The sequence below is a fragment of the Odontesthes bonariensis genome, chromosome 7 (assembly GCF_027942865.1).
Source record: "Odontesthes bonariensis isolate fOdoBon6 chromosome 7, fOdoBon6.hap1, whole genome shotgun sequence".
Classification (NCBI taxonomy): domain Eukaryota; kingdom Metazoa; phylum Chordata; class Actinopteri; order Atheriniformes; family Atherinopsidae; genus Odontesthes; species Odontesthes bonariensis.
The window spans coordinates 24,496,215-24,518,277 of NC_134512.1; the positions used below are offsets into that span (position 1 = coordinate 24,496,215).

General features: G+C 41.6%; 2 protein-coding genes across 2 annotated transcripts in view; one reads left to right on the forward strand and one right to left on the reverse strand.

Annotated features, from left to right (window-relative positions):
* The window catches only part of LOC142384204 (A disintegrin and metalloproteinase with thrombospondin motifs 20), a 78,927-nt gene extending 74,869 nt beyond the window's left edge, over positions 1-4,058 (reverse strand). Inside the window, exons 1-2 of the mRNA XM_075470262.1 lie at positions 3,902-4,058; positions 3,369-3,730 (exon numbers count right to left, since the gene is read on the reverse strand). Coding sequence (XP_075326377.1) covers positions 3,369-3,730; positions 3,902-3,992 — 453 coding nt within the window. The 5' untranslated portion in view covers positions 3,993-4,058. The remainder of the gene's footprint in view (positions 1-3,368; positions 3,731-3,901) is intronic.
* Positions 4,059-17,519: 13,461 nt separating this feature from the next.
* Positions 17,520-21,274, forward strand: LOC142384739 (sialic acid-binding Ig-like lectin 10). The gene is made up of 6 exons (XM_075471042.1): positions 17,520-17,551; positions 17,881-18,195; positions 18,412-18,699; positions 19,895-20,182; positions 20,319-20,421; positions 20,541-21,274. Exons 2-6 carry the CDS (start codon positions 18,009-18,011, stop codon positions 20,644-20,646), a joined length of 972 nt encoding a protein of 323 aa, XP_075327157.1. The 5' UTR covers positions 17,520-17,551; positions 17,881-18,008; the 3' UTR covers positions 20,647-21,274.
* Positions 21,275-22,063: the final 789 nt, after the last annotated feature.

Consider the following 22,063-nt stretch of genomic DNA (forward strand, 5'->3'; position numbering starts at 1 on the left):
TTCCTCTCCGCCTTTCATAAGACAAGTGAAGGAATTGTTCGGTGGCACGTATACACCGCGCCTCCTGAGAACCACTGCAGGCCTTGAGCTGTATTGTAATGACTAGCCTGTAAAAACAATGCCCAGCACAAAAGCATCTTCAGCTCTGGAAACAGCCCTCAGAGACGCACATTTTCCACGGCTGCCGATGCAGCCCTGCAATCACTCCAGCTCTTCAGCTCTGAGAAGCCATTGTGAAGAAGTCAAACTGCTGCTGCATGTCAAACCAGTCATCATAATGACAGAATCCAGTTGCACCGACTGATCATTTTGTACAAACCCATCAGTCTTTTCATTCGCTAAGGACGGTGTGATACGACGATATCAGACTGTGAGTTCAGATACCGAGCACACTGACTAAAAGCTCTCCCGGAGAGGCTGATAATGAACAGGAAGTGTTGACCCAATAGCATCTTGCAGTCAAAATAAAAATTCATCCAGCCATTTCTACACTGCTTTGTTTTCCGACTGAGAGCAAAGCTGACGGATTACAGCACGTAGGTTTAACTGAAATGTATCAGCAGTAACAAATCTGACCTCCATGGGAAAGCTTCAAATCCATGAAAGCATCTAAAATGATGCAATGTATGCATTTCTTAGCGTGCTCAGTGACGTGGAAAAATCGCATTATTTGCTCTCAGTGCGGAACATTTCGTTAGGTCTCATCATTTCTGCACACGAATGTTCTGTGGAGGTAAATACGGGTGAGCTGCAGCTTTTCTACAACCACAGCTGCGGCAATCTGAGCGTAATGAATGACTTATACATTGTTACAAGTAGTAGATGTTTACCTGCGTCTTGTAAATCACTATCTACAGTCAGTGAGCTTTAATCAAGATGATAATGGTTGAGTCCCTCTCCCTCTGGTTCTCATGGGGTGTTCACAGGAGCCTGAATAGATAAATGCTCTTTTTGGGGGGGGGGGGTTTCAGGCAGAGGTGGCAGAGTTTCAGGGTTTCCCAGCTTTAGCTCAGCGGCAGGTCTGGCAGAAGTTTGGAAAGGCACAAAAGTTGCTGTTCATCAGCGGGTGCTGAACTGGACCTTAAACTGTGAGGCTCCTATTTGAAGCGAGGTAACGCCGACTGTCGGCACACATCTGTTTTACCAAATCCCACAAAGACACAAAGAAAGCCTGTGGGCGCTGAGTCATCCAAAAGTGATGCACAACTGCGCACCAGCTCTGAAGTTAAACAGCACATAGAGGTGTCAGGAGTCTAGTCTTAAAACAGAGGTGCGTCATTCGGAGAAGACTTCTCAGCACAGGCTGTCCTACGACGCGCTTCTATTCTGTGGGTGAGCTGAGAGGGCCTGCCTCACCACAAGCTAACTTTTCCCACGGTGTGAGCAGTCCCTAAGATCCCCGCAAACCTTCATTGGCAGTTGTCTCCTCTTCAGGGCATTCTCCTCTTTTCTGCCCATCACGGCTCACTTTGAAAAGGCCAAAACCTCCTAAACCCTGACCCCCACCACCACCCCACCCCTTCTCAAACTGCCCCCTGGGGATAGCTTTGAGTAACTCTGGACCAAAAGGGGAACCTGCTTTTTCCTAGAATGACCCCTTTGTTTTAGGGCTGAATCATTCCTTAATGACCTCATCCTAGCACAATGTGGCCGGGCCGTTAAGCCCCAGTGATCAGAAACGGACACATTTATGACCCAATAGCCTCTGGTGCAGTAGCCATTGTCCTGTCATTCTCAGTGAGTGATAAGATTGTTTAAAAAAGGAAGCAAACACGTTTGGATGAGTGAGTCGTGCATCAAAGTAGGGCGGGGAGGGGGGGGGCGGGGGGGGGGGGGGGGGGCAACAGGCTTATTACCCTGATAATTGCAAGACCTCTCAAGTCTTAAATTGCTGTGTAAACATGAAAAAAAAAGGCTTTATTTGCTTGTTTCTGTTCCATAAAGCTCCACGAAATGCAAGTTGTCTCCTATACACAGCATTTCTGTAATCCAATGTCTCAGCAGGAGTACATTCACCACATCTACTGTGAATGTTGGAGCTCATAGAGGCACAAAGAGCAGCCGGTACCCTCTGCATACAGTGACTAGTCTGACACTGTACACGGTGCACCGATCTAAAATAAGGATTATGACGCTGACATGGGCTGTGCTGGGATGGGCACAGGGATTCTCCAAGGCTATGGTCACTCGGTCTGTGTTGCTGTGGCCAGCAAACATCCCCCTACACAGAATCTGGCTGGCGCGACTGAGGTCAACCCCCTGCTCCTGGATCAGTAACCTCATGTGACCCATGAAGTCATCCCCTTCAACAGTTATCAGATTCTCTCCCACTGCAGTCAGCAAATGAAATGACCGGGGCATTAGGATCCCCACTTGACACATATATAGATAAATGTATATATGGGGATAGGGATTATCTCTCTCTCATAATAAACTCGTAATTACCCAATAATTCCATTACAGCCATGTTAGATCTGGTAGATGTGACATGGGGCAATAAAAAGGAGAAGAAGAGAGGGTGGGGGGGGGGGGACGACCCATCATATACAAAACTAACCCTACATTGGCATCGTCAAAGGACAGATTAAAAGATCTTTTTTAAAGGTCCTCCTTTGGAATTTCAACAGCTTTTTAAGAAAAAAAGTTTTTCCAAGTTACAAACGTGGCCGCGGGACATTTCATGGGCAAAATCAGCCATCGATGCTATGGCTAAACCTGACTATTTGTGGGGTGGTAAGGCTGTTTTGCACATCCTGCAAGGAACCATTAAAATGAGAAGCAAACACAAGTGAGCAAGTGCAACGGGTGGGGGTGGGGGGGGGGGGCTTGTGTGTGCAGGTAGAGATCTGGGCAGGACTTTATGAGTACATTCAAAGATCAGACCCATATTCACTGACTGCAGGGTCATATCCCAAGTGATTTTGAGGCCGTGGAAGGTTTTTTTGGGGGTGCAAATGTGCAACTTTTTAGGGCAACTGACTGCTGGAGTGAGACTTTAAAGAGTCCCCGCGGCAACACAAATGCAGCTAATGAACAGAGTATCACAATCTTTTAATTTGCTCGCCCTCTCCTCACACAACAGCATAGCCAGTGCGAACTGGAGCAGATCAGGGCTACACTGCAGCCAAGCAGCCTCTGTCATTACACCTTGACGCGGTGTCCAACGGGAGCATCACCTCACGGGCTCCTCGGCGTCATTAGTCCAGCAGCACTTGCTCTCGTTACATTCCGACACACTTCACTCAACTTGCGGGTTATGGAGAACGTGCATGGCTGTGATCCGTTGAAATGGGAGAAAGCATGTCAGCATCGCTTGATTAAAGAGAGGGGGGGGGGGGTGTTGAAGGTCGAGAGACCCCAGTACTCACCAGGCCGGTGCACAGGCTGAACGCCGCAGCGTGCGCGCTCTTCGCGTTGACGTGTCCGCGGAAAAAGCAGTGCCGCATTTCTCCCCGGTCGTGGAAGTGAGAGTCCGTGTCGTTGCTCTGCTCGGCTCCCAAGTGTGTCACTGTGTATGAGGGGGATATGAAACTGGAATCCGCGGTGAGGTTGAGATGAAAGCGCTCCCCGAACGCGTCAATCCTGTAGTGAACCCGCACGCCCGACAGCTCATCATTCAGACTTCTCCGTCTTCTTCTGTAGTGCAATTTGTGGGGGAATGATTCTCCAAAGTCATTCACTCGGAGCGGAGTGACGATTTCATACGATGACAGCTGCTTGATGAAGCTTTCTGGAAGACAAAAAAAAAAAAAAAAAAAAAAAAAAGTCAAAGAAAGATGGGATTCGGAGACAGAGTAGCGACATTAATGAATGCAGATGCAGGCTTTTCATCAGTCTCAAACACGCTCCTGCTGACATACATACATGGCATGCTTTAGTGCAGGGAACGAAGCAAAACTACCTTGTTTGGGATGCAATCGGTGCTGCTGAGTCTCGCGGACAAGTGCTGACAGATGACACGTTAGTCCAACCAGACAGATTGCAAACTGCATGATTTCCTCCGCGAAAGAAAGCCAGCGCTGTCCTCTCCAAGGAAGTAACCCTCCGTCTCAGCCGAGCGGCTCCCCCTCTCCCTCTCCTTTCCCCCGGCTTCTCAGCAACAGGTCGTGGGATCCGCGGACGTTCTCTGCAGCGCAAGTCTTGCAAAGTGCATTGGCCTCATCGCATTGCTAAACATGCGTCCACTGGCCTCTATAAAGCCTCGCTCTTTATCACGCGCTCATCCCCACCTGACGGGAATAGAAAATAATGCTGCCTAATGTAAACTGCAGTCTATACAGAAAGGGGGGGATCGGTGCCAAGTAGGCTTTCTTTCCTCTCAGCCATCCCTAGAGCACCCGAAGCCGTCGACAGCTGCGAAGCAACGCCCCTACAGTCTGTGGAGCCAATGGCGAGCGCGTCTACTCCGCCAAGCATGGGAGCTGGGTCGCTGCAGTGTTAAAAAAATAAATAAATAACACCGGGCATTGTGAGAAAATGAGACTAAACAAAAGATTAGTTTTGAAAACATCTTATTTTTTCTCTGCACAGACTACTGCAGTGAGAAACGAAGAAGAAGAGCGAACACTCAACCTGGAAGCAGTGCAAGGTCAACAGAATATTGCTCTATAGTTGGGATGCAACTTATCTGAGATGGTGAATGGTGAGCTCGCATGTAGTTGACGGAGAAGGTAAACAGGCTTCATTGGTGTATAATTGGCCACACCACATGGTGTGCGCTGGCTTAACAGGCCTAATATGCGAATAAACAGGCTAAGGCAACAGGTGTCATCCATCGTGGCCCTTAGGGGCCACAATACACCACTGGACAAAACATAGAGCACAGATTCTGAACAAAATTTTAAAAGTCTGTTGCATTCCATGACACGTACCTCGAAACAGAGCAGAGGTTTAATGAAACAGAAAGAAATAAGATTACGATTTCAGAAATGGCAGCATTTTTCTTAACGTGTCTGTGCTTCTTTATGATTTGAAGGCCTTGCAGCTCAGTGCTGAAGGTGGTCGGTTTCATTGGAGCACCAGTTACAGGTGCGTGCTTTGAAATGAACATGATGACGTATGATTGACAGTAAGAGGAACGTAATTGTGAAATATCATTATGTCCTGAGTTGTTTTTTTTCAATAGTATATGCATGGGATATCTACACGGAGAAAAAAAAAACAAGCTAATACGTCTTGTGTTATAATATCTTCATTTTTTTATTTTTTTTTTATCTTTATCAGCAGCTGATTCTAACCCAACAGCAGCAGTATGGCAGGGGCATAAACCAAAGAATGCAACATGCAGCAGGCATTATTGAAACAAACAAGTAGTAACGAGTAGGAAAATTTGAGGTCCAGTTTTATTTTACCGGCATTTCCATCCCAGTAACCATCCACCTGGAAGTCAGTTTGTTTACTGTCTTAATGAAAGATGATTAGGAGATGGCTTCAGCACGGCCTGTGGATGCTAACCTGGCTCGTGGGCTCCAAGCAGTGGGATGTGACTTGCCTCTAACCAAAGAGAAGAACTGCAACGTCTGGTAACCACAAACAAAGCTGGAAAATGCAAATATTGTTTTTTCTTTGTTGTTCCACAGTTTGACAATATGAGCTTTTGATTATCTAAATGACGTTTTGGGTTGTAAACACTTTTCCAAAACTTTTGATGTCTTGGCTTCTGTTTCCGCACGTTGCTGAACAGACCTATGAGTAACTTAGAGTAATAAAGTCACAATGGCAAAATTGAGAGATGGACTACTGTTTTAACCCACAAGACAGGTTTGTTTACAAAAAATGTTTTTTTTTTCTTTTTTTATTGGAACTGAATATAATGACACGCCAGTTACGAATGTAAGTAACTCATTATCATCATCAACAGTAACGGTTTTGTCTCAATTGAATGTGGGACAGCTTTCTTTCGGGCTAACACATTTAATGCTATCAGCATTTGTTGAAGCTACCAGAGACTTATTTATTCAAGGGAGAGTCCTTTTATCCACTGGTGGGTCAAAATATTAGAAACAGAAACATCCCCACCCAGGGTGGATGAATATAGATACACAAAGTCTGCCTTTCATGTTTTGAGTCAAGTATTGTGTGAGGGTAATGACGAGGATTTAAACTGTTGCCTGCCGAAATTAACTTTGTGAAGGGACGTTTTATTGGATGACTGATATCTTAAGCTGCACATTCAGAGCTAACAACATGGGAATGCAGTGTGTAGCTGCCTAACATCCACATCTTCAGTCGTATCCACAATAGCCTCAATACTCCCTATATCAATGAAGAATGATGATGCCATGACTTGAGTGTGGTTTGTTCTGTAGTGTGTGGGCATTCTGCTGTGGCAGTCACCAGTCTCTAGTTTAATTTAGGTGAAGCCCTTCCTTGCACATTAGCAGTTTGAAACAGTAATCCACGCCTTCATTACATCTCGGCTGGATTACTGCAATGCACTTTATCTTGGAGTCAGCCAGTCCTACGTCGCACGTCTCCAGTTAGTCCAAAATGCTGCCGCTCGCCTCCTAACTGGAACACGTAAGAGGGGGCACATTACTCCCATTTTGGCCTCCCCCCACTGGCTGCCTGTGCATTTTAGAGTCCATTTTAAGATTCTTTTATTTGTTTTTAAATCTTTAAATGGACTCGCCCCGCCTTACCTCTGTGAGCTGCTCCATCCTTATGCTCCTGCCCGGTGCCTCAGGTCAGCTGACCAGCTGCTCCTGGAGGTACCGAGGGCTAAACGGAAGCTCAGAGGAGACAGAGTCTTTTCCGCTGCTGGTCCTAAACTGTGGAACGATCTCCCATTATACATCAGACAAGCCCCTTCACTGTCCATTTTTAAAACTCGTCTTAAAACCCATTTTTATTCCCTGACTTTTAACCCAGCATGAGACTCTGTTTCTGTTATTGTTTATTATTGTTTTTACATTGTTCTTATGTTTTATGCCTTATACTTCATGTTGTTATTCATGTACAGCACTTTGTTTCAGCCACGGCTGTTTTAAAGGGCTTTATAAATAAAGTTGAGTTGAGTTAATTTGATACGGTTTATACAGTGTAATATTCCATGTAAAAAGAATTATCTTCATCTGGCTTTTGCTGACTGCATTGTACGCTGTGTTAGTTTGGCTGCTGATGCGTCCAAAGTAGTACTGAGGTATAACTTGTGGGAAGATTTTAAGCCCTCAAAGGAATAATCAATTAGCGCAGAGAGCACTGTGAGCCATTCCTCACTGTCATCGACTGGAGCAAGTAGACTTCCTTGGCTATGACGCGCTCAGCTTCTCCTTAATCATTTAGGCATGTAAAGTCTTTCTCAAAGTTGATGGACGTTTGAAAGGAATCTCGTTTTTCATGTCCGCTGAAGACTAATGTCAAAGCATTGTGTGTAATTGGAACTCAGTGCGCTCACAGGAAACACTTTTGGATCGTCTAAGCTTGTGCTTTGACACAAAACGCTTAGTCTCCCAGTCGTGGCGATTACTATTTTTAAAGTGTCTTTTCTCACAAGTCAGTCTGAACTTTTATTTCATGTACTCATTTCAGCTTGAAGTACACCGTGGCTGTGTGGTCGGGTAGACTAATACACACGGTTTGTCTCATTTTTATTGAGCTTTTACTGCTATGGACCTATCACTGCTGCCAATTTGCTGAATTTCATTGCTTCTGTATATGAAGGAATCTCTTAAGTCTTGCCATGATTTCATCACATAATGTAAAGCTGATGTGCAGGTGTTCTTCAGCACTTCCAGGGAATTCAGGATTTTCTAGGTCCACAAACCTTTGCTACAGTTAACTCTTCTGAAGACAAGAAAAGAAAGAAAGAAAGAAAGGGAAACAGACACAATGGAACCGGTTTAACTTCCTGATGAAACAAAAACGTTCTCCATGCCGCATTCTCTTACTGATGAAAACATATTTCATGATGTGTAAGTCAGGGCTGTCTGGGCTGCAACTGAATCTCAGGGCTCCTGAGATGAACTTATTGCTGTTTCAAGTGAACTCTCTCCACTGTTACTCTGATGCCTCCCCGATGTGTTATTCATTCTGTCTCCAGGCCTCCTGTGAGGCTTTTCATACCAGTAAACCAGTGTCACTGTTCTGTCACTGTTCTTTCACTATCTGGAGCTGTGTTAGAATGGGCAAAAAAAACCGCCTGTTCAAAACACAAATGCAAGAAAATGTAAGAATCCTAGACAGGTGTTAGTTTTGAAATTCTATTATTATTATATTATCCAATAAATATCAATACTACTTAAAATGCAAAATATATATATATATATATATAGCCCTCTGCGCTATAGATGAACAGATCTCCAAACTGTATAATGGTCACGATTAATATATACGGTATATACAGTATATATATATATATATATACATGCTCAATTGAAAAATAAAGCCATTTTAGCCATGGGTCCCCAAATTTTGGATGCCACCGTGAGGCCGTTTCAATAACGCTGATCTTAAAGTGTGCTTTTCTCCCTTTCTTGTGTGTGTGTGTGTGTGTGCGTGTGTGTGTGTGTGTGTGTGTGTGTCAGTCAGTGCAAAAGGACTATGACATTATTAGGCCAATTTTTGGATGAAGATAACAATGAGTCCCAGATGTACAGCGTTCTCACACCGTAACAACCACGGCAGGAGGTAAATGGGACCTATACTTCATGACACACATGTGCCAACGCCTCCAGCTATTATTTTAACATCTCTTTACCCACCCATCCACTAAGTATAGCCTTTATCATCTATAGTACATCTTAAAGTTAGCCGTATGACTTCTCTGGATACCTCATTTGGCTACTTGCGCTTCTCATTATTTCTTCACAGATGTCACGGTTAATGGCAAAGACATTCCCATTCTCTGCCAGATGTGCAGAGTCAGCTCTCAGCACATGAGTCAGATTCTGTTGTGGGCATCTATACATCATGGAAACATCAGGTCTGTTGTGTGTCCCAACTGTGAAAGGTTCATTTAATCTTGTTTATACTTGTGTTCTAATGATACCTCCATAAACAAAAAGTCAGATCTTGGTGGTCCCTGACTGTTCACATTATTCGCCCATTGCTTGTCGTGTGCCGGTTAAAAGTTTGCTATTAACCATCGTACTGTTAGTAGTCTGACTCAAATTATATGATCTTCTACCTGCACGGCCTTTAGCCAAAGCTAACCTTGCAGAGTTTGGTGGAAGATTCCTCTTAGATAATTCAAGTTTAATCAAAGCAAAGTAACACATTGTGGTGAACCACACATTAGCAGATATACATTACATTACATTTAATCTATTATTTCCAGCGCTTCTGTGTTTTCCAAAACATTGTGGGTACGCTGATCCTCTGTCCTCTGATCCTTTTTTTTTTAAAGATCTTATAATTAAATTCTCTGTATTTGACAGTTTTCAGCTGTCTTTTTGTATAGTAAAGCGGATGATTTTGTTAATTTCCTCTCTAACTTTCCCCGTTTCGTGTTTCCTCTCCTGGTCAATCATTTACTCTACTCAGTGCTTAGTTCTGTGAGTGATTTATCACATAACAGCAATGCTGTACTATCACCAAAGATTTCTTGAAAAAAAATCATCTAACTTCTGCCATTTTGAGTCACTTTGCGCCCCAAACTTGAGCAAAGCTGAGGCCAGAAAGCTGAAACAGCTCCAGAGCCTCTCAGCCTCTCATGGTTCACTGGTTTTGAGCTTCCTAGTCATAACAGGGATCTATACCTTCTGGTTTACATCTGAGCCTTGCCGTCATGCCACTCCTTTCAATGTTACAACTTGCGACCTCATTGGACACTATAACTGTCTAAGAGACAGTTATTAAAGAGTTATTATTATTATTAAAGAGAGTTATTAAATATGTGTTTTTATATAGTTGTCAGTGATTGTGTATTTAAGGTCATTAAAATTGTAATAAATAAGATGGTTAAAAAAAACTGATAGAATAGATTGAAATGAACAGTACTGGTAAGTTAAAACTACCATCTAAGATCTACCATTGTAAAACAATTGTTGTCAGCATGCACCCATAAAGCTTAATTTTGTTTGGATTGTAATGACTCACATGACCAGAGTTTAGGTAAAAACCTCAACCTGTGGCATTGTGGGTAAGATCCAACATAGACGCAGAGGAATCACACGCATGTCATGCAATGTTATTCTGCATGTGGTCCAAAATTGTCCGTTATTGTTTTATGTTTAAAGGCTAATGACATGTATTTCTTGGACAATTCAACAAATTTTGTGATTTCTTTAATTCATTCATCCATGTTTTGAATCATTTCAGAGATGAAACCTAGCCTGAGGCTAAAACAGAATGGAAAGATCCATTATTTACCCTTTAAAAGACATCAGTAGGAAGCGTGGTCATCTTTTCGTTAGACCCGTGCAGCTACAGACACACATTTGCACGTGTTCATATTTTGATAGCAGAGCCTGTAACATGACCACAGAGAATGGTGTCACCAATAACACATCTCAACATGTTGTCATCGCTTGCAATGCCAGTGCTATTACATGTGCTGCTTTGCTTTGTGCGCTTGTATTGAGCTCTTCTTGTTTTTAATACTGGTGTGCTGCAATGACGTTGAACCATCCGAGTGTAAAACTGAGTAAAAAAAGTCAGCGATGCGTAGAAAGCAGGTTACTGTGTCACAGGAGGAGTTACCATAACATACTGGTCACACCCCTTGTCCTGTCTCTGCTCCCATCCTCCCCCATCGCTGACCGCTCAGGTGGTTCTCATGGTGCGGTGATCAAAAAGCTCGGCCACCTGAAACCTGTGTTGGCTTGCACTGCAGATTAAGCCCCCCCCCCCCCCCCCCCCCCTCTCCAAAAGACACTTCCGTCACCCCCCGTTGCCAGAATGAAGCTTCATAAGCGGCTGAATTCCGAGTGCCCTTTAAACACAGTCAGATTCTTTCCTCCTCCCATCGAGTGAGGCATTGTATCCCTTAGCCCTACAGACAGCTTTAAAACAATGTCAAAGCGGCACTCTTTCACCATTCTCCTGACTACTGTCTCATTGATGAAACATCACATTATGAAAAAGATTCCTGTTTGCTGAATAAAATCAGTTCAGTTCAATTCAGTTGTACTTATGTAGCGCCAAATTACAACAAATGCCATCTCAGGGCACTTCAGAGATACAGCCAATCAAATAATAGTGTTTTAAATCGTGTACAATGGTGACTTTGTAAAAGAGAGTTGTGTAAATAATTAAAGATAATGAGTTTGAGGCGGTTTTCACAAGTACAGATTCTGCATTTTTGCATCCTTTTGTCATGGCTGCTTCAGGTGTGTGTGTAGAACACAGTATTTTGAGTTCTTACCAAGAATTAAATGTGATTTTCAGTATTGTTCAGCAAGCAAGTTTCACTCAATAACTCAGTTTTAAAACTGATTTGGAGTCTGTCGAATGTTTGGTGCTTAAAAAGCGTACACAGAGAAACAGCGGCATTATTTCTGCATCCAATAATAGGTTCCCTATAAGGTACAGAAATGACCCTTAAGGTTAAAATATTGATAATCTTTGAATTTGAACAGTTTTATTTTTTAATTTATAAAATAATCGCTGAAAAATAAGGGCATATAAATGTACCTTTACTCACCTTGGTACATGCAAACAGTTATGCTTAACACATATTAGCTCATTCAGAGCTTTTGTTAATCTGAATGTTAAGATAAATGGAGGGACATACTTTGTTATAGAGTGAGTTTTATCTAATCAGTGTAACATTTAAATGCTTACACTTACCATAAATTTCATGGATCTAATGCATTATTTCTGTTTCTTTGTGACGGTTTTTCCTGTGCCCATGTGGTTTTTATCTGGGTAATCCAGCTTCCTTTCACAGTCCAAAAATGTGCATGTTTTATTAACTGGTGATTCTGGATTGACCATAGCTGATGAGCTCGTATGCTAACTTGTTTCCGTAACCTGTGAGGAACTGGTGGCGTGTTCAGCTCCCTCCTCTTGCCTGATGACAGCAAGAATGGGCCACGTATGGCCACTAATATAGAAAGGTTTAGGTTTGAAGTGTTAATCATGCACCATTTTCCTCAAGACGACACTGCTTTGTGTCCCTCAGCAGCAGTTCTGATGTCACAATTATGTATTATCTAGTACTTAAGTCAGATCTCCTCAAGAATTAGAGATGAATTAATAATCATTGAGTTGCTGTTGGTTACAACTGAGCATTGTTTATATTCCACAGTGATCTTAAACACCATAGAGGTGTTAAAATGGCACAACTGCTGTCTTTGGTTTGGTTAGTTTTCAGCCCTGAATTAGGAACTGAAAACATTTCCGCTGCTGATACAGGACTGTTGAGGAAACGCCTCGCTCCTTCTTAACGTTTATTCGGGGAAGAGGTCTTGTGTTTTAAAGGAGGGGTGTCATAAAAAAGTATATTTAATGCCTCACATGACTGTATCAGTTACACTAAAATAAGGAGACAAATCATACAGCCAAGCAAAATGAGATCATGTTTATTGCTAAAACTGACTTTAAAAAGACCAGACACCAAGAGGGTAGTCATAAACTGCAATGACACATCGCACTCGTCAACGTTAACAGAGTGGACGATGATCCAAACAGACGGTACGCTAGCTTTTCACACACGATATATCTGCCGTGGCTCCACTCACAGCACGCTGGCTGCTAACCAAGTCATGTGACTGTCTCAAAGTTATTAGGTTTCACTGACAAATGTATGGCCTTTGTGCAGTTGTCTGAAAGCAATCATGCATCCTTCTTCACAATAGAATTAGTAAGCGCTGATTACTTATGATGTATGTCCTCCCTGGAGTCAATGTTTTTCCCTTTAAGCTTCACTGAGTGGAAATAGTAGGAGAGATAAATATGCAAAGAAGTTCTCATTTAGAAAAAGTCGATGAAACTAGTAAATCAGCTGTTCAGTTTGCTCAGGCCTTAATATTTGGCCAGTTGACAAGAGGAAACATTTAGATATCTAATGTTTCCACTACCTCCATGACAGACAATCCGCCACCTGATATGTGTCCATATCATGACTGACTGCTATACAACTCACAAGCAATCATCACGTCTCACCAGATGTACAGAAGGCCAAACGCGAATGACCATATCTGCAGAGCTCTGGATTTTTTCCTGGCACAGAGTAGACAAACCCTGTTGTGATAAGTGGTAAAGGAGATGCCAGAGACAGCTGCCTGGTATTTGAGATATTAACAGCTGTGAAACTTAAGTGGGCAGTGACTCTTGAGATTTGCTAACAGTCCAATACGGAGTACCGATATTGGCCCACATATTGGAAACAGTCAGCATCCTAGAGATGATCGTTTCTATTGAACATGGGTAGGGTAGAAAGCCCTGATCTGAGTTCTATTTCTTTTTTCTCTTATGGTTTTCATTGTTATCACTGACTGCGCTCCAATACATCAACATCCCTCATGCCATGCCACGACCCCACGTCCAAGTTAAGTGCTTTTTCCATGTTATGTCAAGTCTTTTGTTTTGTTTTGTTTTGTATTTATTCCACAGTTTAGGTTTTTGATATCCAGCTCATCCGCGCTTTGCTTTGTCCTTTGTTTTTGTGAATAAATCAAGTTTTCTTTTTGAAAAGTCCGCATCCGTGTCCTACCTCACACCCCCCCCCCCCCGAACCTGACAATAAATTGCTCAGATAACTTCGTTAGAGACAACCTATCACTAATACATTGTACATTTTATGTTCTATGCCACTGTCACTTTAACGGATTTCGACACTTCACGTGCAGTTGCTCTTCAGAGTACAAATTATTTTAATAATATATTTCTAGTTTGTTATTGCCTGCATGAACAAACTACCCATGGGATTGTTTTTCAGGCAGAGGATAGTCTTGACAAAAAAAATCCCCAAAAAACAACATATGTAGGGATGGGAGGGTGTGGTGGAGTTAATTCATCTCCTGTCCAATCCAGCATTTTTACTTTTGTTTTTAAGACCCACCTTTGTTTCCACACAATGTTTGTTTACTTTTAGTTTAACTTGTTTGGTTAGGTTTAGGCACCTAAATCAACTGATGAGGTTTAGGCTTATGTGGTTAGACAGGTATCCTGTCACATCAGTATGTCAACATCAGCTTTAAAATGAACCATCAAGTTCAGTACGTTCTCTCAAGTTTTTAGAACACTGGATGTCAATTTTAACCCCATCTGCAGTAGACACATACTGCAGAGACAAAAGAAACCTCTGACTGAGATCTGTACTTTGAAAGTTGTGCCGGATGTCATAAATGAGTTAAAGAAACAAGTGTCCATTAGAAAGAATACACCGATTTTTGTTCAGTACGTATTTTATATAGTTTACTTTAATGTGCGGCTGCTTAATTGAATCATTTCTTCATGAGCAACAGAATATCCATCCAACACTTTCCAGCATTCAGAAACTTTACCAGGCTATTGCTGGGAAAGACACAGTATGTTAGCAAGTGAGGTCCTTTGTAGGTGGGTTTTATAACTATGGGGAGAACAAGGCAAACTTTTCCCTGTGATTTCAAGATAAACTCGGTAATTGCCCCCAGCCTCTAAGTCTGTACTTAACACTAAAAACAAAACCACAATCAACCATCTCATCTTCATCTCAGAGAGACAACAAGTGTGTTTCCTGAAATGTAAGGCCTTGCCCTTCCTCATTTCACTCTCTTTTTGTCTGTTATGTACATGCTCTTTCCCTTCCTTATTTCTAACAGCCTCTTAGTTTAGGTCAGAGTTAAGACGTGAGATGCCAGATATGCCAGAGCTCAGGGGCAAACTTACTCCATTTGCTCTCTACCTAATGACTCTGTGCCTCGAGGTGACATCTGTTCTGTTTATATCCACAAAACACACACACACTTGCACAGATCCTGATATTTCCTGCCCCATTAGCACTCACACATGGTTTGAAATAAGCAAGGATCAGTTTTCACATAAGCGCTTTGGAGATAAACTTTTCATATCTTTCATTGCTTTTGGAGTTTTCATATCTGACCACACTTTTTTACATATAACCACGCTACAGATGTGTCCAAGTCAAGACATGTCACATAAATTTCAGTCAAGTTATTTTTGTAGGTTTGAAAAGAAAAGGGGGGAATTACAAGACAAGGTAATAGGTCCCCAAGAGCCACAGGCAGGACAGCTGCTGCACTATTTGTGACCAGCAACCAAAATAACAGTGAGGTGGAAATAGATAACACCAAGCTATGGGAGTCTGCTTAGAGGACTCAGTTATTTTATTATGGATGTCCAGAAGATGAGCATCTTTGCGTGCTCTCGGGTTAACCTGAGAGTAATAGTACACACAGTGTTTAAATATAAATTAATGAATACCTCACTCTGGTTACTCAGTACAACTTTGTGCGTGACTGTAAAGTACATGTAATACATGTTTTACAATTGTTCTAACTTAACCTAAGAAAATATTTGTTGACAACTGTGAAATATAACTGTACATAATGTATGTACATTATGGTTACCTTGAGAGAGTCCATTACTTATCAGAAAGGTAGGCTAAAACTAAATACTATTAGCTAGCTAGCCGCTGACCTATTCTATTTTAATGAGCTAATTCCATTGTAGTTAGCTCACTATTGTAATTAGCTTAGCTCACTACTTGGCTAAATAGTTAGCTAAGTTGTTAGCAAAGATATCTTAGCCAAATCACCAAAATAAAACTGTATGTATGTGTATGTATATTGAAATACATCTGTGCTTTTGATTTTCTTTATTCAGAGTATGGCTGTTAGCATGGTTTGATGCTGAGATGGTTGTCCAGATGCTGCAGGAAGAACCAGATAAATATGAGTCCAAAATTACTGATAATGATGATGATGACCCAGAATATTTGCCAGAGTTAAGCTGGAGTTGTGGGTGTGTCTGTGAATCCAGCTCTCCTACATGAAGAAGGCTCCACTGATGACATACTGTCGAGAACTTATCTGATGAGACTTCTGAAGAAGAAACTCAGACCCAGTCCAATGGACCGAGTGAAATCTGATCTTACTGGAATCCTCCCACTCATGGCATAACACCTACACCTGGATCAACAGCTGTTTCACCAAAAGATGCTCACAAATGTTTGAGTGCCAACATCGTTGAGGAGGTACTAAAATGCACCAATTTAGAGGGACGAAGAGCAGCCACAGCAAAAGGAAAAGAGTGGAGAAGCATTGAGAAAGAAGAATTCATGGCTTTTTTTGGTTTGACTTGCTGGGGAGGAGAAGAGCTGGGATGTGGCCTTGCAGAAGATGTTTGTGGATCCGCTGCAAAATCCAATCTACAAGGCCACCTTGGGGCTCAGAAGTTGTTTTTTAAATATTTTTATGCCTTTAATGATAGGACAGTTGGAGAGAAACAGGGGGCAGAGAGAGGGGGGAGAAATGCAGCAAAGGGCTGCTTGGTGTGGGACTTGAACCGGGGCCAGCTGCAGCGAGGACTATAGCCTCTGTACATGGGGCGGCTGCTTAACCCACTACGCCACCAACTGCCCTGGGGCTCAGAAGTTTTAAGGATATTTACCACATCATATACGGTTTGACAACAAGAGGACCAGGGCTCTGCGACTGGGAAAAGACCACATGCCCACCACATGTACCTAAATGTGGGACTGTTTCCTGGACAAATGCAAAAAATGGTTCATCCCCACTGACTGTGTCACCATAGATGAGCAGCTTGTGCCATTCCAAGGAAGGTGCAAGTTGCGATGCAAGGGTACCTCATGCAATAAGTGGAATTGTCTGTACAGGGAGAATGTATAATGTATAAACTCCAGTAGCATGTCATCGAGGCAACGAGCTGCCCAATTTTCAAAGACAGAAAAGTCAGCAGCTCGTGTTCCCAGTGCACCAGGCCTGTGTGCAAGGAGCACAAAGATGAAGTGGACATTTGTGAGGCATGTAAAAATTAAGATGGAAATTTGTACTCTAGTAATGTGATCAGTTGTATTTCTTTTGTTTGGTCACATTTTACCAATTTAGACGAGTTACAATACTGACACAATGCAGGTCAATAGCCGTGTTATCTGTCCTCAGAGGTATGCGTGTCAAAATGACAAATAAACATGTTGCCCTTGTGCTAAAGTAATTATTTGAAATAAATAATTCACATATTATTAAGTCAATTAATTTTAAATTACACTTGGATGAATGGGTCAAATGTGATCCATTCACCCAAGCACTCCCAACGGCTTTGAAATGAAGTTGCTGCAAAAGTGACATGAAAATCTTACAAATTGAACTTTCAGGGCTGTTATTGACAAGTTTTTCCATATCTACCATGTTAATGCTGCAGCACGCCCATTAATTTTGAGTGCAAGCGAGATCTCTGGTGAATCACAACAGTGCTACATTAGTGACATGATTATCATCAGAGGTAAAGAAAAACTGTTTCAATTTTTTCACAACAGGATTAACATTATGCTTGTCATTTCTGTTGTGGACATGCAATAGTCACTTCCTTTTTTTTTTTTTTTTTAAAGCAAACATTGCGTCATTTCATGTCATTTCCTGTACAATATCACTTCATTATAACGGTTTCAGAAGACAGAAACACACACAAAGCTTCGGACTGGGAGGTACGTGAGTATTTTACAGCACATTTGATCTAAATTTCAGCTTTTCTGTTAAAGATACGAGACAAAAAAAATCAGCAGGGGGTTCTCTTGAGGCTATAAATCTTACCTACTTTTGATTGTTTTAATACGGTTTTACCAACACGAAGGGAAGATGACTTCAATCTACTCAGTGATCATTTTAATTTTTCTGAGGGCTAGCAGCTGCCAGCGTCCGTGTGTCAAAGGTTTGATACTACGTTATAAATGCCTGTCACAAAAAATAAGAATAACCCCCATTAATAGACCGTAAGAAAGTGACCTCTTTTTTTGTTTTGTTTTGTCTCTGGTAGAAAGTCTTGATGATAGAGAGTTTTCAATCAACGTGACGGGACTCTTAAAAGTGGAATCTAGCACCTGCTTTTATATCCCTCATGAACTGACTTTTCCAAAACACAAAGTCACAGTCCCATACAAAAAGATGCTGTTTGAAAGAGATCCATCAACAATCATATCTTCAAAAACAGTCAACAAGGTGGATTCTGAAACAAGAGACAGTTTCTGGATAGATGGCCTGCCACGTGGAGAGTACGAGTATGGCTTCAAATTGGAATGGGGATGTAATCAGACTTACATTTTCCCAAAGAAAGTTCACATATCAGTTTCTGGTGAGTAACAAGTATTTTGGTTGTTGCATGTGATTAGCTCATATTGCCTCGAGGCTCAAGACTTAATGCTCTGATGAAAACTTATTTAAAAAAGTGATTTAATAGTAATGTTCAAAATCACTGTTCAAAAGAAAAAGATTTGTTGCAATACACGTAAACCAATACACAACGTAAAACATACCTTAATTCTAACATGTGATTTCTGTTTATTTTCAGCATTAACTAAAAGACCTACAGTTTCGGTTCCTCCTCTGGGAATGACGGAGGGACAGCGTGTCACATTCAAATGTAGGGCTTATGAATCATGCTCTCAAAGAGTACGCATTTACTGGAAATGGACAAAAGCTGATGGACAATCCACAGTTCTTAGGGATAAATATTTCCATCGTGATAATAGGTTAATGATGCTCCATCTTACTGAAGATCATCACAACACCAACATCTCGTGTGTGGCAGAGCACAAGTATGATGTTGTTGAAACGACTGTTCCCTTGACTGTAAAATGTAAGTAGAATGTTTGTATTATTTACTCTTCAGTGGTTGGGGTTATGATGGCTGAGCAGTATTATTATTACTATTACTATGTTCCTTTGCTGTGTCACACATTTCTGTGAGCTGGAATGAGGCAAACCAAGTTTGGCCAACCTTTCAAGAAATGCGAGCAGATTTGGCCACATGGAGGCGCTAAATAGGACATAAAAATATGATTTTCCAAAGGCTTCACCCTACATACAGCAAGTCCGATTGACATGTCTGGCTTAATGTGCTCTACAGCAAATCTTCATGGACCTCTAACGTCAGCCATATTGTATTGGCTATAACTCATTGACCTTGTGTCCAATCAACATACCTTTTAGTTGGCGGTGTCTAGAAACATTTCTCCAAATCCAGAGCACATGTTCTAGGGACATGTATGAGGGAAAATCGGAAATAACATTGTAATGATTGGTGCATAAGGGTGTTTTCTAATTATGATGTGAAATCATGACAGATCATAAAAACCATATGTTGATCCACCAAAAAAATACGTAGCGATCTCACCATTAAGGAAAAGAAAATAGGTGCATTTTTCCTCCTTAGTTCTCTACGTTTCTCCCACGAGCAACTGGTAACAGTGAGCAGTGCATGGTTAGGGTTGGAATTCATTTTAATATGTTCAGACATACATGTTTAGAGTTATTAACGTGTTTATTGTCACAACCCTACCCGGTTCAATATTATCTGGCCACAGTTTCCGTCATGTGACACAATTTTATTGTGAAAACGTAATGTCTTTTCACAATTTTCAAGCCTGGATTGGGAAACCACTATAAACTGAATGTTTGGACAAACTTTATACAATTGGTGAGACTGGGTTGCTAATTAGCATATCGTTGGGTGCATTGGGTCACTAGATTTTCAACACCAATTTAACATGAAAGCATTTAGCATTGTAACTGAAGCCAGCCTAGAGCCTTTTAGTTGAATTTAGGAATCCTGCAATATGTCCGGTATAGCTGAGACTTTTTTCAGTTTTCTCAAGGTTGACAAGAGCTCTTTGTGACCCACCCCTTTGATTTTGGCCGAATGAAATGCTTCCTCCCACAGATCTGATGAGGTTGCAAAAAGTTCCAAATAGCTTCTTGGTATATTATGTCATTATGATTATTGCATGACATGGTTCAGAGTCCCAGCTTTGAGTTCTTTCTTCTCTTTTTAGTCTCACCTAAAATCCAGAACAATTCCCACTGCACGGTTGAAGGAGAACTGCTGGTCTGTGTGTGTTTCAGTCGGGGGAATCCTCCGCCACCGATCACATGGCCTTTAAAAACGTTAACAGACTACTCGGTCAGCAGCTCCAGCAGCTTCCTAACAGTGAGCAGCACCATCACTGTGCCTGCCGCCAACTACCACAACGCCACCGTTAAATGCATAAGCAGCAATGAAATTGGACAGGCTGAGACTGAGACTGTAATTCAGAATTCCACCGCAAATTTCCAGCTGAACTGTGAGTATTTCATCAGGTCAAATTAATATTGTGCGTTCTATCGTGCTGATCTCCAAAGAAATGAAGAAATGTCATTCTTAGTAGCTTCCACTGGTTGAAAAATTCTGTCATAACCTGATGTAGTTTGTTTTTTTAGACGTGAATACTAGTTTTGATGCAGTCCTTCCCTGGATAACAGCAGTGTGTTTCAGTCTGAACTTGGTCTTGATCACTATCTTGGCTTTCTATATTTACAAGCGGTAAGGCTGTCAAAGTACCTTCAATACAAACTCTTAACGAGAAAAGAAATAGCTACATCAAATGATCAAAAACAGTTCCTGTTCTACCTGGCCAATATAAAGTCATTCAATATTTACAGAGGCAAAAGAAAGAAGAGGAAACTACAAGAAAACAGAACCTATGCATCCTTGAGAAGGGGAGATATTGAACAGGAGTACAGCGTTATTTCCCCATCACCCAGATGAAGAAATGTATACTTATGAAATGCTGCATGTGTTGAAACACATTGTGTTGTGACACATTACGTGATGTAAAATGCTTTTACTTGAATACAGATTTCAGTGATCTGCAGGCCAAAAAAACACTTCTTCGAATGCGACACATGTAGCCATGATATAGCACAGATATTCATTCACCTCTGGCTCTGTTCATTTTAAGGTTTAGGGAAGAATTTGGGATAGAACAGAGGATCTTCACTGTCATGGTTACAATGACAAGCACATGGTCAAGGTTACATCAATATCCTGGTTAAAAGAAATGTCGACTCTGAAACGAGGTATAACTGGCCCCCATAGATTGTTGAAACCCCCACTCACCCTGACTTACCTCTTGTACCCTGACCTTTGCTCCTGTCTGACAGTTACTGTTGCTATCTAAATGCACTTGCAGTGTGAAACTAACCATGGTTCAGAATAACTTGCTCACAAAACCAACCTATGAGCTTTTTTAAACAGCTTATGAAGACGGGTTCAGTCACTTTACATTGTGCATTTTCAGAAGAAAACAGTTCGATCTGTGCATTACTTCCCTGTAATATTCATGTAACTCTTATCCTTATTGTAAATTCCAGTTATGTATGATATGCTATTAAAATGATGAACTATTTCAAAGTTGTGCTGGTTATTCAGGTATCACTTAAGAAAAAGGAGACATATTGTGGCTTGTGATGAAGCGAACTGTTTGCAGTGCATCTCACTTTAAAGCTCTTTGCTATATTGAAGATCAGTCTTCCGGGGGTGAACTAAAGAAAGGCTTGCCAGCACATTACTTTGACTCTGGCTATTTACTGTCCAGTGACGACATCAGGGTGGGACCTATTATGGACTTCAGAGATTAGTTGCAACATTTAAATAGGAAGGTCTAAAAACAGGAAAATGATCAGCTGAAACAGCATATTACCGATGACACGAAAAGTTTGAACGGGAGTAGTTTAACTTACAGACCAGCAGCTGCCAAACCACAGTACCTCTCGAGGGTAAAGGAAAGAGATGAGAGCCTAGACTGGAATAAAGCGATTTTGTTGTTCAGGCGTAATCTCAAAAACATCCAGAGGAGCTTTTATTTTCTCAAACTCACTCATGTGTGGTCCAGTTTCATGACATTGCAGCTGTCCCACTGTCACGCGTGTAAGAAACTGAAATGACTTGTTTCTTTTCAAAAGAGAATTTTGTCGATAAGTGAACTTATCAATATCTTTTTAGTCAAATATCAAATCAGGATTAATGGAGGCTCCCTCTGTACACAAAGCCTGGCAGGTGATTTGTAAGCTTTGCCAGCCTGACTAAAACAGGGCTCATCCTTTTACACACCCACTGAGCTCACTGCTATTGTACTCTCGCACTAAGAATCACTCGAGTTTTCACCTCATTTCATTCCTTTATA